Source organism: Pyxicephalus adspersus, chromosome Z (genome assembly GCF_032062135.1).
Source record: "Pyxicephalus adspersus chromosome Z, UCB_Pads_2.0, whole genome shotgun sequence".
Classification (NCBI taxonomy): domain Eukaryota; kingdom Metazoa; phylum Chordata; class Amphibia; order Anura; family Pyxicephalidae; genus Pyxicephalus; species Pyxicephalus adspersus.
Window position 1 is genome coordinate 84,590,888 of NC_092871.1, and position 18,033 is coordinate 84,608,920.

An 18,033-nucleotide genomic window follows, 5' to 3' on the forward strand; every position below is an offset into this window, starting at 1 on the left:
CATTTCATCTCCACCTCCATGCTCATGGAAATGTTGTTTCTTTTACTTTTTTGTAATACTGGTTGTGTTTCTTTTTTGTCCCTTATCATTGTAACATTTGGGAAAAGCCGTTCTATTTTAAGGCACTGGGCCAAATGCCATATCTAGAAAATATTCTCATTGTAGCATTTAAACCAGCTATACTTCACCTCTGACTTGATACTCACACGTACACAGTTACACAAAAGAAAAAAAAAAACTAGGAAGAAAATCCCTAACACAAATTGAGCAATTGCATTTCCTCTTGTTTTTACTCTCAGCCTATTGAAGATTAAGACAGCTCCCTGCTCAGCCCACACAACTTCATTATCCTAACACCTCCTCCGGGACTTTCCTACGAGAACAGATCAGGGTATTGCTTTGTGTACTGTACAGTGTGAAAGGAACACAAGTGAAAAGTACAGTATCGACTGGGTCAACTGTAGGCGGAACACTCCCTCTCAGGATGGGAGGGTGCAAAGTGGACACTTGGAAAGGGAGGGTGTTGGTGCCTTTATTTATTGGTCAATGGATGGGCACACAACATGCTTGTTGGAGACTCTTTGGATTCAGAATTGAGCAGGAGACTCAGCAAACTAATGGAGGAAAATATGGAAGCAAGGGTTGACATGCTACAGGAAGAGATTCAGATGACTCAATACCAAATAAATGTTCAACATGCTCAAGATAGAAGAGTGAAGCGGCTGCAATGGGCTGTCATTGGCTGTGGAGTCATCCTGATTGCATTGCTGTGCCTTACGGTTTATCAGATGTTCGGGAACTTTATTTTTCCAAAGCCAGAAAAGGTAATTGGCATTCCTTACATCGTCCATGGAGCATCGTTCCTTGGGCGAGATATATTTATTCAGTTTAGTGTATGGAATATAGTAAAATGTGTCATTTATTAGAGGAGGTAGCAGTATAGTTTTTGGGATTCTTCCAGGTGGTTCTGCCACTAAAACACTTCCTATCCTAGGATGACAATACTCACTGACTTTACTTTTATATATGACAACCGTTGCCATTCTGGGTGCCAAAACCTGTCCATAGACAAATGATGACCATACACTGGTTAGTAGGTGGGCACCAGGTAAAGAATTGATATCTCCCAGATATTGATTGTTTAACACAGTGCAACTACCGACCACCCTTATTGCTGCTCCTCCTGCTCAGAGCATCATATACTGCTTTCATTATTGGTGGTCGGAGCAGGGAAAACAGCATTGTCTGGGCAAAAATTTGATTGGGAATGCACTCTTTTTTAACTAGATCGGCATTGGATTTGATGTTTATGTAAAAACTTATAATAAATTGATTCAAAATATTAAGCAGTATTTGGCCAGCAGAAGTGGGAGTTTGCTGACATCATTAGTAGACAATGTGCCAAACACACGGAGGACAAAAGATCAACAGGAAAAATGAAAGAAATGTGCATGGTTTGTGGATTTTGGAAAAAGAGGCAAGGTGGTATATGATCATTAGACTCAAGTGTTCTGCACAGAGCCCTAACCATATGGGACATTTCTGAGAAGAACTGGAGCATCAAATATGGACCGGGTGTTCTCATCCAACATCAGCTGACCTCCTAAGGTCTTTATCTTTTAAGTGGGAACAGCTTCCTTTAGATACATTTCAAAATCTTGTAGAAAGCCTTCCAAGAATTTAGAAAAACAGGAAAGTAGTGAAGGCAACTCCATAATAATGCTCATGGTTTTTGAATGGGATATTCTAAGGATGTGATAGGTCTCCACACAGTTTAGCCATATATTCCATGGACGCCTCCAAAATAGGTCAGAAGCGGCCTACAATAATTGTAGTGTTTCTATTATGGAATAACAGAAAGGAAATTAGCTGTAGGTTACAAAATATCTGTCCTTAGATGGCAAGGACTCTGGGAAATTCCCTTTTTGTCCTACTCTAAAACAGGTCCTGGAGTAACCTAAAAATAACTTTCATCATTCATGCATATCTTTTGAACCCCCAGATGCCCCTGGTCCTTATGAGGTCTACATTTCTAAGAGGACCAAATCTAAAATCAGTAATGGACTAGGTAATATGCTGAGCTACCTTTATAGTTGTTTGGATGAGTGGTTCTGAAGGTGAATGTTCCTTATGGGTTCCAAAATGCAGACAGCTAAGATGGGCAGAAATAAACTAATCCCAATATAAAGTTTTATGTTTTCATTTGTATTATATTGATTTACTGAAATGACTAAAAAGCCTCATGTGTTTATCCTTCCCATATGAAAACCTGGCATGCTTTAACAGGCATAGCGTTTTCTTTTGGGGCCCTTTTACATTTGTGGTGCACATTGCTATCCATTACCATGTTGTGCTATGATGGCCCATTCATGGTGAATGGGCTGCCATTACACCCTAGTGTGGCCAAATTGCTTCTAACCCTGTTTTAATACATGTTACCCCAATGTGGAAGTATTGCAGTTCCCTTTTGGACCATAAAACAGAATGTGGGTTGACCTATGGAGCTTTTCAGCCTTGACCTTTTCATATACAATATATTTTCAATAAAAACATGCCATTGGTACGTTCCATAGTAGAAATCTCCAATCTTTTTATTCATATAGGTATCTTCCAAAAATCCCCTTATAAGCTCCATCCATATATGTTAGGCATCCAAACTGCCACCTTCCAGGTCCCTGCGCAAAGCAAGTCCTTCCTGAAAAACTCAAAATAATGAAGTAATCTGTTATGTTATGTATATATTGACTTTATCTAATACCATACCGGACTTTATCTAATATCATACCGAGCTATTCTTTGTAACTGTGATAGACAACCTAACTGAGCAAAAGCAGTAGGGAAAAGTCAAGGTACCAACTTATTAGTTAGTACCCTAAGTACTCCAGTTCACACTTCTACACTCCTTCAGACATCTAAAACAATTTGGCGGCAGATAAAGACAATGAGAAATGCCTGATATTGAATATAGGTAATAGTTTACTAACAATTTAATGAATGAAGCTTTGAATGATATTATCTTTGATCTATGATTAGGAAACACAGTAACATTTCCAAGATTTTACGTCTTCATTGCACTTTAGTATTACACCTAGAAAGCAGGTAGTAGAGTGTAAAGATCCATGTGCATGGTTTAATAGTAACTGCATAAACTTTGCTCACAGTGTATAGTCTGAATGATCACATAATCTTGTACGTTTGATAGATATGCTTTATTGGAGCTGTTAACCTGCATTTGTAATTACATCATTCTGATAATAATTACAAAAAAAGGATAATAGGTGAAATTAAAAAAAAGTATGGCAGATTAAAGGTAGCTATTACCTTTCAATGGGAATGGAATCAAAATTTATATGGTTAGTTTTTAACTTCTGTAACCATTCCCTGGCTGAACTATCTTAGAGGATCAGCTGATACACCATGGCAGTATTAACATTTATTTTGCTTTTATTATCTGCAAATCCTACCCCACTACACCAGAGGCTGTCTGTTGCCACAGGTTTGACTTAGATCCCCACCACTGCGTTATGGGATTTTCATGTGTTTCTCTATACTTTACTGCTAGTGCTGCAGCTACACTATAGAAAAGTTTAAGTCCTGTGAAGTAGTCATCGCATTTGCCCCATATGGAAGTCAAACACTTGAAGACTTGAATACGAAGTGCTTTCATTAGCCAGAAAATGGAAAGTGGTTAAAAGTGTTCTGAAGGACAGCAGATGCCCCATCATCCCTTGTGATGTTTGACAAGAGGACCAAACCACAACCTAATACTGACCCAGCATTGATTGACAGGTATATTAGGCCACCAGACAATGATTACCATCATCAGATTGACCGGGTACTACCAGATTGTTGGTATTGCTACCCAGTGGCCATGTCATTGACAGGTATAGTAGGTCACCAGACAATGATAGCTATAAACAAATTGACTGGGTCCTACTATACCTGTAGGTATTGTTCTGCAGGTCATTGCCAGGTATAGTAGGTCAACAAACAATCACCCCCATAATTGAATTGGTTGAGCCTTACTATACCTGTCCATATTGCTGTCCATTTGCCATGTCACTGACAGGTCTAGCAAGCCATCAGACAATGAGCACCATCATTGAATTGACTTGGCCGCATTATATCTGTTGGTATTGCTGTCCAGTTGCCATGTCATTGACAGGTATAGCAGGCTACCAGACAATAACCATCATGATTGGATTGGCTGGGCCGCATTATACCTGTCTGTATTGCTGTCCAGTTGCCATGTCTTTGACAGGTACAGTAGGCCAGCAGACAATGACTACTGCAAGCAGATTGGCTGTGCCCTATCATATCTATTGGTGTTGCCCTCCAGTTGCCATGTCATTGACAGGTATAGTAGGTTACCAGATATTAAAAGCTATCATCAAACTGACTGGGACCTACTATACCTGTCAGTGTCATTCTCTAGTTGCCAGGTGGTTGGCAGGTTCCACAGGCCACCTGAAAATGACCACCATTTTTGGATTGGTTGAGCCCTATTTTACCTGTCGGTATTGCTGTCCAGTTGCCATGTCATTGGCAGGTAGAGTAGGCCATTGGACAATGACCACCACCATCAGATTGGCTGTGCCCTACCATACCTGTTAGTGTTGTTGTCCGTTTGCCATGTTATTGACAGGTATAGTAGGTAACCAAACAATGAATGCTATCATCAAATTGGTTGGGTTCTACTATACCTGTTGGTGTTGCTGGCCAGATTCCATGTCACTGACAGGTAAAGTAGGCCATTGGACAATTATTATTATTATTATTATTATTATTATACAGGATTTATATAGCGCCAACATATTATGCAGAGCTGTACATTAAATAGGGGTTGCAAATGACAGACCAATAGGGACAGTGATACAGTAGGAGAGGACCCTGCCCCGAAGAGCTAATCTAGGAGGTGGGAGAAGTAACACACAATAGAAGGGGAGATGAAGTGGTGGAAAGTAGTAACAGTTTAAAACGACAGAAGAAGATGGGTAGGCAAGTTTAAAAAAAATGGGTTTTTAGTGCTCTTATAAATGAGCAGAACGTAGGAGCAAGCCAAATAGGGCGAGGAAGACCATTCCAGAGTGTCAGGGCAGCTCTAGAAAAGTCTTGGAGCTGTGCGTGTGATGGGGTTATGAGTGAGGAAGTCAGTTGTAGGTCATCAGAGGAGAGAATTCTGGCATGTATGAAATGTAGAATCAGAGGAGAATTCTGGCATGTATGAAAGTGGAGGGGTAGATACCAGTAGAAAGGGAGAGGTTGAATAGTTCGATTAGGGAGGGGGCCAGAATGCCGGATTGGGCACAGGTAGTAAATGGAAATGATGAGAGAAAAGAGGAGACTTCATCCACAGTAACAGGGCTGAGGGAGGCCAGTGATGATTTACAGGTGGAAGGGGTGGGTATGGTTGGAGTGGCTCAGTGAGCAGAGACATCATGTCTGATTGTGACAATTTTATCTCTAAAATAGGTGGCAATGTCTTGGGCAAGCAAGGTAGTTGTGGGGGGAGCAGGTGTGGGGTTTAGGAGGGAGTCAATTGTTGAGAAAAGGCTGTGATGCAATGATGTTGCAATGACCACCATCATTGATTGGTTGAGCTTTAATATACCTTTCAGTATTGTTGTCCAGTTTCCATGTTGTTAACATAGTTATAGAAGAGGAACAGACAATGACCATTATAATAGGATTAACTGCTGCTACACCTGTTGGTATGTTGTTGCTCTCCAATTACCAGGTCATTGATAAGTATAGTAGACCAACAGACAATGGCCCACTTCATTGAATTGATTGATCCCTACTATACCTATTGGTAATGCTATCTAACTGCCAATTATAGACAAATATAGTAGATCGCCATACAATGGCAGCTATCATTAGATTAGCTGGGCTCTACTATAACTGCTGGTATTGCTTACCACATCATTTTCAGATCAGGTGGAGTCCAGCTAATCTTATGATAGCTGTCATTGTCTGGTGACCTATTATACCTGTCAATGACATGGCAACTAGAAAGCAACACCATCATGCGGCTCAACCCATCCAATGATGGTGGTCATTGTTTGGTAACCTACTATACTTTCCAATGGCATGGCAGCTGGACAGCAACACCATCATGTATAGTGCGACTCAACCCATCCAGTGATGGTGGTCATTGTCTGGTAACCTATTATACTTTCCAATGGCATGGCAGCTGGACAGCAACACCATCATGTATAGTGCGACTCAACCCATTCAATGATGGTGGTCATTGTCTGGTAACCTATTATACTTTCCAATGGCATGGCATATAGACAGCAAAACCATGAGTTACAGTAGAGCTCAACCAATACAATGAACATAGTCATTGTCCAGTGGCCTACTATACTCACCAATGGCATGGCAATAGCACTGCAACAAAGACAAGTATAGTAGGGCACAGGTAATCCAGCCACTGAACTGGGAAAGTATTACTAATCTGACAGCTAGATTGGCCTACCATATTTATACCCATCACTGAATTTAAGAGTGGGAATCTTTGGATTTTGAGCACCTCTACTAATTATGTAATGTGTGGCTTACCATGCAGATGCTCACATGAAACTTTCCAGTTGTAGTCTCCCACACATATTACAACGCATCATAAAATAATATCCTTGTCATGACTTGTTGTAGATTAGAGAATTCATTTTTATGAGCTTAAATAATAACAAGAGAACTTGTGAAGGATAAAAAAAAAACTAATCAGTAACACACAGTACACAGTCTGGAATCGTATTTTCTTGTCTGACGGCACTGGCCGATGACCTTGTGCTAAATCATTTACAAGGTGTTATATTACAACTGAAGCTACAAATATTAGCTCGTTCCTCTTGGATGCTCCAGCCAATCAATTCTTCATTTGGTTCCAGAATACAGGAAATAAGTTCAATTTTAAAATGTATTTTTAAGAACTTTCTGTACTTCTAATAATACCCCCAGTCAACATATTTGATTATCATTTTATATACTTGATGGTTTTTAATAGTTTCATTCATTAAAAGTAGTAGCTGAAATATCTTACTTATTCTCTTTTTTTTCAGATGGAAAGGTGCCCACAGATAAGTGGTATGTTTCCAAATCTTTATTTCTGCTTTTGTAATTTGGCACTGTCTTATATCAAGTAGTTGTCGATCACATGAACATTGGACTTGTTCTGCACTGCTCATCCAATAAGCATTCTTCATTATTCATTCTAATTAATATTAGTAATAGCCTAGAATTTGAAGCCACACATGGATTGCTCAGTCACCCAAATCAAGGCTTGCCAAATTGGTGTTTTATGGGCCACATGAGCCTCTCTTACTTCTTCTCTACAGCTTTATATTCCAAGCATTTACTTACTGCCACAATGAGCATGGCTTTACTTTAGGTATAAATGGGGCAACAGTGTAAATGTGTAATATAGAGCAGACGTTTATGCTTGAATCAGGGCTGAATAGAAAACCAGGGGAGTGATATAAACCCAAGTAAGGGTGCAAATACTTACAAACACCTAAAAGCCTCCAGTGAATTTCCCTCAATATCTAGCATTGAATAGGTACTCCCAGGAATAGTTAGCCATACAGTTTACAAACGTAGCCAGGACTATGACCAAAGCAGAACTAAACTTGCATGACTCACCTATGGGCATTCCATCACAGGGAGACGTTATCTTTCTTCATTTTGATCTTTGGCCACCTTTGGCCTTGCTGGGATGCCTGATCATGTATTTATAAAAGTGGAACTTTGGTTCTACTTTAATGCTAAACTATCAGTAAAATAAAAAAACACAATTTACCTTTACTTCCAGAGATGCCCCGATCCCTCTGGAACATACCTCAACTCAGTCTCCCACCATCCCGGATTCTTTCTTTCTCCAACACTGCACTGGGTGCCACCATCTTTTTATTTCTTCCACCCATCTCATCCAATCTTGCACTGCACAGGTGAAAGATTGAATAACATATCCCGCTGTAAATGAAAAAAAAAAGTGTGCCATTCTCATAGCAGAGAAGTCACTTTTAGCAGCCAGAATCCTCCTGGGAAATGTGACGTAGGTATACCAGGAGGATTCTGCACTCCCATTCAGTCTTTGCTGCCGTAGTAATAAATACAGAAAAGAAGGCCTTCCCTTTTTTAAAATAAAATAAAAAAGATTTGGAGAAAAAAAAAACAAGCTCATTTTTGGGTTATTTGCCCTTTTTTATAAAGTAAAAATGTTGGTGATAGGTCCACTTTAACAGACCTTGAATTTGGCAAGCCTTTGTAATATTACAGAATAATATAACTGACTACAGAAAGTCTAATCCCAACAATTGAAATTCAGTATTGGTGGATCCTAAAATGCATCTTCCCCTTGTTTTTTTTAACTTTACGTTCAAGACACTCTTGTCTAAAACACCACAATATTCTTCTTATTACTGTTTCTCAATGTTAGAAAATGCTGCAAGTTGCAACTGGCTGAGATGAAAAGATGAAATATGACCTGAGAGTTGTGAAAGATATACATTTACCTAGGACTTTTGCTGCTTTTTATAACCAAAAAAAATCCAAAGTTAAAATAACTATGTCAATGTACGTAATCATAAGGGACTTTTTTCATTTACAATGTGACACCTGGCAGAGTGAGTGATAAAAATACACCTACAGGTTATCAAGTCATTTCATTTGAATACTGACAGTGTGACAGCAGCAATTGAAGACAAGGTTGAACAAGAACAATACTTAAAGCAATTAGCTTGATAAGTGAATGCAAACAGTGTAAAGGAGCAAAGTATAATATCCACTAAATCTACAAATGTGCTTGCACACTGCACTACATCCCTTGTCCTTTCATCTCTGATGTCAGCCAGGGAGAAGAGGATGATTTATCTGTGGTCATGTGATACGCAAAGAATCAGAAAAGATTCCAAACTACATTTCTAGGCATCCTGGCATAACGGTGACAATATAAGGAGACACAGGGCTTGTAGTCACTAGAAAGCTAAAAAGGGAGCAATTGTAGGAACTGAATCTGTTGACAGATAGCTGAAAGGTAGGAGAGGTCCAGGCTGTGTGAGTAGGGGTACAGCTACAGCCAAACATAGCTACCCAATGAGGACATTGGATTTGTTAAATTCCATACTCCCAGTGGTTTATTGAGGGTATTGGACAGGAAATCCTTCGTATATATGGAAATATTATTATGTTATATCAGGTCATTTACTGATAATTATTTGATGAATCAATATTTGCATTTTTTTTCTTTTAGAACTTAGCCAGAAAATTAAGAGCATCAAACCTAGAGCTCATTTAACAGGTATTTATGATGAGATGCAGTCTGTACTATTTACTCCTGACCCCTGCACTCTGCTGTACACGCACCTGACCTCTCCACTTTGCTTTACTTACTCCTGATCCCTGCACTCTGCTGTACACGCACATGACATCTTACGTTTGTTTTACTTACTCCTAACCCCTACACTTTGCTGTACTCCTGACCCCTGCACACTGCTGTACACGCACATGACTTCTTACATTTGCTTTCTTACTCCTAACCCCTACACTATGCTGTACATGTACATGACCCCTACCCTTTGCTTTACTTACTCCTGACCCCTGCACTCTATTGTACATGTACATGACCTCTATCCTTTGCTATACTTACTCCTGACTCCTGCACTCTGCTGTACTTGCACGTGACCTCTCCACTTTGCTTTACTTACTCCTAACCCTTGCACTCTGGTGTATAAGCGCATGACCACTTCCCTTTGTTTTACTTACTCCTGACCCCTGCACTCTGTTGTACATCCACCTGACCTCTCCACTTTGCTTTACTTACTCCTGACCCCTGCTGTACATGCATGTGACCTCTTCCCTTTGCTTTACTTACTCCTGACCCCTGCACTCTGCTGTACATATACGTAATCTGTACCCTTTACTTTACTTACCCCTGACACCAGCACTCTGCTGTACATGCATGTGACCTCTTCCCTTTGCTTTACTTACTCCTGACCCCAGCACTCTGCTGTACATCCACCTGACCTCTCTACTTTACTTTACTTACTCCTGACCCCTGCACGCTGCTGTACACACACCTGATCTCTCCACTTTGCTTTACCTATTACTGGCACCTACTTTTCCTTTCTTTACTTACTCCTGACTTTCTTGTGCTTGTGCTTTTCTTACTCAGACCTATTCACTCTGCTTTACGTACTCCTTAATAGCTTGGGACTTTCTAACTCCTGTCTTCCACACTTACTGTGATTCACTCCTGTCTTCCACACTTACTGAGATTCACTTACTGTTACACCTTGTGTTATTTACTTCAGAGTTCTGCACTCTTTATTAATCACTCCCAACCTCATCACTCTCTATTACCTACGCACTATCCCTGTGCTGTGCTTTGCTTACTCCTGGCTCTTGCACTCTGCATTACTTACTTCTGACTCCTTCGCCCTTCTTTACCTATTTCTCACCTGTAAACTCTGCTTTACGTACTCCTGAAGAGTGTGCTCTGATTTTTTTTTTCTTGTCTGCCACACTGAGTTTCACTTACTTCTACACTTCATGGTGCTTACTTACACTAATTCTGCATTCTGCAAAAATCCCACCCAACCTATTCAATATTGTTTCATAGGCTTCATTCATGCGCTCACTTTACATATTCCTGCCCCCTGCGCTCTTCATTACTCATTCCTGGCCCCTTCACTCTGCAATATACAGACTGACTTCTGTGCTCTGTGTTATTTACTCCTGACAGTCACAATTTTCTCTACTTACTCCTGACCTCTTCACCCTGCTTCACATACTCCTGACTTGGGCTTTACTTACTCTTTTCTGCTACACTGGGCTTTATTTACTTCTGAACCTTCTGTTACCTACTTCTAAGTTTTGCACTAATTACTCCCAACTTCTTCAATTTTCATTATCTATGTTTCATCCCTTTGCTCTGCTCTATACTCCTGCACCCTGTATTACTTATTCTTGGCCCCCACCCTCTGCATTACTTACACCTGACCTTTGTGCTCTGTTTTATTTCTGCCTCCACTCTCAGCTTTACCTACTCCTCACCTGTACACTCTGCTTTATTTACTCATAAATTGTGTGCCCTGCATTGTCTGTCACACTAAGCTTTACTTACTTCTGCACTTTGTGCTTCTTACTTCTGAATTCTACACTCCTGACATTTTCACTCCCCATTTCTTACTCTTCATCCTTGTGCTGTGCTTCACATACTCCTGCATTCTGCATTACTTACACCTGACCACTGTGCTCTGTATAAATAATTCCTGACTGTCACAGTCTTCTCTACTTTTTCCAGACCTCTTCACTCCGCTTTACCTACTGCTCACCTGTACACTCTGCTCTACCTACACCAGACCTGAGTACGCTTTTTGACTCCTGTTTGCCACACTCAACTTTACTTATTATAATCTATACACTCAGCAATAATTATTCCTGAGGGCTGCACTCTGCATCACCTATGCTTCATCTTTGTGCTTTCCTTTATCCATTGCTCTGCATTTCACACTACTCACCTTTGTTCTTTGTCTATGCAAAAGCAAGCATATTGTAAATGTTTCTGTTTTTAAGAATAATCCTGAGGTGTCTATAAGAATTTTTGGTGGGTGGAAAGACTGTGTCATATGTGATGTGAATACAGCAAATGGGTCTGTGTTTTATTTAACCATGTTGCTACCACTCTTGGGTCACAACAAAAGTTACTATAGCATATCATGCACAGTATAGTCATGCACTCTACTAATACCCTACAAGACAGCCTTGACAAGGCAGTGGGCATTTAAGATTATTAAAATAAATCTGTAAGACAACATAATATGATAGAAGTCTACTTCTACTATATTGAGTATATGTACTATTCACTAGGCATTTCTTTTCAGCATTTTATGTGTCTGTTTTTAACATAACATAAGTTTTTGGACTGGCGACATAACCTCCTCATTCATACCCAGAGGTGTAGTCGTAAAAAAAGAAAAGGAGTACTATCCATGGCCCGCCCCACTACACCCCTGCCTATGTGTGACTCAAAGGGGAAGAAACTTCCCCAGACTGATGTCATGATACCAGAACCTGCTCACCCAGTGTTGTGATCAGAGAGACAACCCACCCACTGCCCTGAGCCTGTAATTCTATACGGGAGACATGGTCCACGGCTCTAGCTGGTGCTCTCCCTCCCCAAAAGTCTTTCTCCTGACCCCGAGGGGGGGGGGGGGGGAGATGGTCCAGAGCTGTGGACCAAAAGAAGTGAGGGCAGGGTGTTCCTACCCATGCCCGCCCCACTACACCCCTGTTTATACCCCTAGAATATCCCCCCTCTAGGGGAGCTGCCTGGAGTTTCCCCAGCAAGTCAGCTAATGGTGACCTATCTCACAAAGCTATTATTCTCTCTGGCCTTTGACTGGTTTTCTTGACATCTATCTCACCAACACCATTAAAAGTAATCTCTTGGCAAGTTCTAAAATTCTTCCAGCCCAATAAACCCACCACAGAGGTTCTCAATATTTCTTAACTTGACAGGATATACTCATATAAACGTTGATGGCACCGATTTATTTTTTGGCAGACTGCCAGTTCACCACTACAATGATTCTCTCACAAGTACGAGGTCATCTATTACAGATGGCATCACTGTTTTTTTTCTGGTCCAATCTGGAGCTTCTTCAGATGGCCAATAGAAAGAAAGTAACCCCCATACTGAAAAAAAGAAAACAGAGCAAGAAAGGATGCTGTGCTGGAGCACCAGGTGGCCCCAGCTATAGTTGAGTAAAAATATGGTTTTAAATTGGGTGACGTGTTCAGCATTAACATACCTACCAAAATATGACTAAACTTTTATCACTTTACCTGTATATTGAAAATTGAATATCATGTTTGATCCATTAGAAAATATGTTTCCTTCCTCAGCCACCAGCCAATCCACTTTAAGGGCAAGGGATAACGTTCTACAGTGGGAATCCACCAACGGTTTGGCTTACGTAGAGGATGGCATGCAGTACGAAAATAAGTCGCTCCAAATTCCAAAACAGGGATATTATTTTGTTTATTCTCAAGTGTCCTTGAAGATTCCTCCCAATTTTGGAGACCACTTCAAATCACAGATCATAAGGGTAAATGACAATTATGGCGAGCCAGAGGTTCTTCTCAGTGGGAAGGCAATCAAAAACGGACAGCATACGATCTATTTAGCTGGCCTCCTTCGTCTAACAAGAGGCGATCGGCTGAAGGTGGACGTGACTGCAGTTGATCAAGTAGATATCTCTTCCGAGGACAAGACTTTCTTCGGAGCTTTTTGGGTAATGGGTACCACCACCAATTCTTGATGGGGAAAAAATCCTGCAGATGCAGTTCATCTTCAAGCATTCCTTGTAGACTCTGATAAAGTTAATTTATAAGCTTTGCCTACATTAATAATTATTTATGGCTTTTTCTGTCCTTGACATTGAGTTCTTTTTTATTTTAGGTGAGGAAATACTTTATTTCTTCAAATTTTTTCCCAAATCTGATAAGTATGCAGATTTACGTTCCTCTCCAGGCACCTTCAACTTAGGCTTCATCTCAGGCCTACAGTAGCCCATACCAGCTGATTTGTTCTTTTTTCACAGACTGTTTAGCTTTGAACTGTCATATTAGAAGAAGGCCATGCCTACCAAGGTAGGGTGCCATCATCATAAACCTTTGAATGCCATGAGGCAATCGGGGGTTTACTGTTAGGAATGAATAACGAGAGAACTGTTTCTGTAGTAGTCTTCCCATTCCTATTAGGGTTAATGAGACAGAATGTACTCCAACTGTTCTCCAGCAAGTACTCCTCATAGAATGAAAAAAAACTGGAGGGCAATACAAGTGGGAGAATACAGTCCAGTTGAGTTGGATTGATGAGGTGAGGACTAAGATTATGATGGGGTGGACCTCTTCTTTTAAACATTCCAGAACATCTCTTATGCAGGAAGTAAAGTTTTAAAAAAGATACCTCTTTAAATCCATTTTGTAACTTTTTGTAAAACTAAACTGAAAAGACTTTGCTCAGTGGTTGCATTTATCAGGGTTACATCTTGGATTTTGGTGGTATTTAGTCTTATTTCAATAAAAGGACCAAATATCACAACTTGGGCCCATGATGGCAAGTTGAACCACTCCTTAGATTCATATACATTTCCCACCTGATTATCTTCATGCTAAAAAAAAGAAATAGCAGTAGCAACCATATTATATTTAATTATCCCACCCTTATATGACTTTTGAAGGGCCAGCACCCCATATACCCTGAGTTAGAGTTTTTTTATTGTAGAACATTGGGCAAAAGTAAATTAAAACATTCATTCAATCAAAAGCATTACCACAGTTGTCTCTTCATAAGTTTGTATGTTGGATGTGACCCACAAATCTGCAGTATTTAAATAAAGCTCTCCATCACCATCGCAGAAAGAAATGGATCACGGTGGGGTAACAAGTTACCAGTTTTGAGGTAGTACTTAGTAAGGTGTGTTTTTCTCTTCTATGAAGAGCAATCCAATATAGAAAACATTTCTCCTAATCTCCAACACGAAAACAAAAGCTATATCTAGAACTGCAATATATTATATTAATGTGAACATTGTTATATTAGGAATCAAACGGAGCTTTGTGACTTTTTATAATAAAATGTTACAGCTTAAAAAAATATTTTCACATATGTGAAAGTAAAGAAATTACGAAATAATACCAGAGTATGTAGCTACGCTATTTTGTATAATGTTGATTTTACACTTTGATATGCAATGCACAGCACATTTCCTAAATATAATATACACTTTTCACAAATGTAAAAACTTTTTATGTTGAGTTTATATTAAGTGATGGTAATAGATCTTTGTGATTAGATTGTATGGCAAAGGTATGTGAAAACCTGTTCAAATGCTTTGGGTGTTTCCAGCAACGGGTGCAAAGACATTTTAAGCATTGGGTACAACACTTGAGACTTGGGGTCCCCAGCACCACTCATTGAGGACTAGTATACCAGAAAGAAGTAAATTTGTATGAAAAATCTAGCCTATATGTGGCCCTCAAGGACTGGAGCTGCTCTCCTTCCCTTCTTTTGAATGATTGTGTACTTCCAACCAGGGCCACCATCAGAGGTAGACATGGGGTACTTCTGTACTGTACCCCAAGCAAAAGAGCTTAGCCTTTGCAATGATTGCATTTTTAGGCAGGGAGGTGGGGGTCCCAGGAAGCTTTCCTAGTATGGGGCCCGGAAATTTTTGATGGCAGTCCAACCTTGTGGTCACTGATTGCTGAAGAAACTTTTTTGTCCCCCCGTAGCTGTACCCCTGAGTACAAAGCTACCTCCATAAACACATGATGTGGCCAGTTTTGTGTAGAGAAGCTTCAGTGGCCTGACCTCAACACTACTGAACACCCCTGGGATGAACTGGAATGTCTATTGTCATCCAGGTCTTCTCATCCAACATCATTACCTTCCAAATGCTAATTTTGCTCAATGTTCATAAATTTCCCAGACACTCCATAACAACAACTCCAGCAACAACATAAGCTGGTATGGTCATGGGAGCTTTGAGCTCTGCTAAAATGCCATAATAATGGCCATGGACTATTATTATACTATTGGACATGGCTCTGGATTGGGATATATACCAAGTTTATACAGGTGTGATGATCAGAACTATACAAACTAGTGTCCATATAGTGTATGTGGTTAAAATGTCAAACTTGTCCTACTTATGGGCTTGTAAAGCTATGATTTACATATTCACTATTACGAAAATCTCTCCTTGGTGCAAATAGGGGTACATTTTTGGAGATAAGAACTTATATGTGAATTAAACCTAATCATATGCCAATAGCTAAGTACACAGTTGAAATACATCTCTAACATTAGTATTAATATTCAGCCACCCTTTTAGGACCATGTGCCATTGTCAGGTCCTGAATATTTCTTTCTGTACACTTACAAAGCATTTACCTAGATCAAAGCTGTGATTGGATAAAATAGGATTTGAAGTAATTAGGTCATCTCATTGGTCTTTCTGACAACCTTTCTGCCAGCCATACCCCTGTTTCTTTTGGCATACAAATGAATTTTACAGGTGTATTTAGCTATATGCATACAGATTATCTTTAAGTTTTTTAATGTATCCATTACTAGAATAAAAGGAAGTCTTCTATATATGCTTCAAGTCAAGTTCTTGATTTAAGCTCATTTGTCAAAATTGGTATTAGCGGATAGCAGATAAATGTAATCAAATACAATACCTATATTCTCTCATTTCTATGCATTGTCCTGTTTATAACCTGATCTGGAAATTTCGGTGTGCCTTGGAGGATTCTACATCCTCTGCACTGACCCCTGGGGACATATCTCTGTTGGTTCCCTGAATAATGTGAATCTGTGTCTAAGCTATGGAACCTTAAGTATTTATATACTGAACAATCAATAAATAAGCTTTTGAAAAAAATCAGCACTGACCTCTGTAGATGCAGGCACAGTGGAGCAGTTCATTCTCGAAGACTCCACATATATATATACATTAGAAGACTGCCAAGTCATTGTCAAATATGCCAGGAAAAGCCGCTCCCGTATATACTGTATGTCATCCCTGCATTTAGCTGTTTGCTTTGCATTCAGCTTTAACAATTTGGATTACAAAGGGGAATTCTAAAAATTCTAGAAAGTAGATTAATATCACTTACATAATCAGAATTTCAGTTGTTTAAAGCTTTTTCCAAAAAGCTTGATGTTCAAGAAGAGCTTGTAAGTGTGTCTGCCTTGGGAACTAATTCCATTGTTTATGGTTGCCTGTGGTGTTTGAAATTTACATAATGCAGCTGTTGAAGGTATTAAATAGCTATGGTCCAAAAGATTTTAATGACATTTTTTTAGCCAATTCCAAAACTAAACACTAGATGCGGTTGAATGGATACTCATGGAAAATATACCAAGGGCTTTTCCGCTATACAAAAAAAATCCATATTTGATTAAAGCATTTTATAAAAATACTAAGAAACTCTATAAAGTTGTTTAGAATGTTGGTTACAATGAATCAAAAACATCTGCCTAAAATGGCAACAAGCATTGTGTTTTTTATGAGGAATGTGGGACTGTGAACTTAAAAGTTTTAATTGGAAGCAGTTTGCTGCTTGACGTTAACCTTATTGTCAATAAAAGTTTTATATTAAAACGTGTTTTTGTTTATTGTGCTTATGAAATTCTTCTTTTTAAGTCTAATTATGTTTTTGCTTTCATTAGTGAACGGATGAAATATCAAATGATGTCTTATAACTCGGCTTTATGTGTTGTGATTGCTTACAATAAAAGACGTAAAAAGGAAAATATGTTTCTTGTAGAAAATGAATTGCAGACAATTTTCCCAAGTGTAAAGAGGTTGGGAACTCAATGTTATGGACTCTTTCTTACTGGGGTGGATTACAAATATACAAATATACAAGTATTACAAAAGCAAAACATCAAATCCAATTGCTTTCCTTTCCAACGTTGGTTAGATATGGAAAAATATATAAAAACTCAACTGGCAATACCAACTTTAGGAGGATGACTACCTTAACTCTCCACAGTGTGATGTAGCCACCCTATTCTATGGTGCCAGCACATGAACCTATTTACCGATGTGCCTATTCATGAAAACTCTGCCCATAAGGCACCATCTACAAGTTAGCAAAGTAATAGAAGGGCCACAAGCATGTGTTGCTTGATAGCACTGCTTTTACTTACTTGATAGTTTTAGAAGGGCTGCTGTAAAGTTGCCCCCAGGACTTACTGCACAAAGGAAGGTGTCTAGGGATGGCTGGCAGAGGACCAAGATCCCAACAGATAAGTCCAAAATACAAAGCCAGAGGTAATACCAGATAATCCATCCACCAGACGAAGTACACAGAGAGAAACACAAGCGGAGTCGGGGTCACAGGCAGAGGTTGGTCCAGGCTGAGTTCAACGAAATATCAGAGAACAGGCAAAGGTCAGCAAAAGGAAACACACTAATCTCTTCTTTTTTTTTTTAAGCTTTTATTAGAAAAGTA

At 39.5% G+C, this 18,033-nt stretch overlaps 1 protein-coding gene across 1 annotated transcript; it reads left to right on the top strand.

Annotated features, from left to right (window-relative positions):
* Window positions 1–340: 340 nt before the first annotated feature.
* TNFSF15 (TNF superfamily member 15) lies at window positions 341–17,329 on the top strand. The gene is made up of 4 exons (XM_072430119.1): window positions 341–824; window positions 7,062–7,086; window positions 9,251–9,298; window positions 12,907–17,329. Exons 1-4 carry the CDS (start codon window positions 564–566, stop codon window positions 13,320–13,322), a joined length of 750 nt encoding a protein of 249 aa, XP_072286220.1. The 5' UTR covers window positions 341–563; the 3' UTR covers window positions 13,323–17,329.
* The last annotated feature ends 704 nt before the right edge of the window (window positions 17,330–18,033 follow it).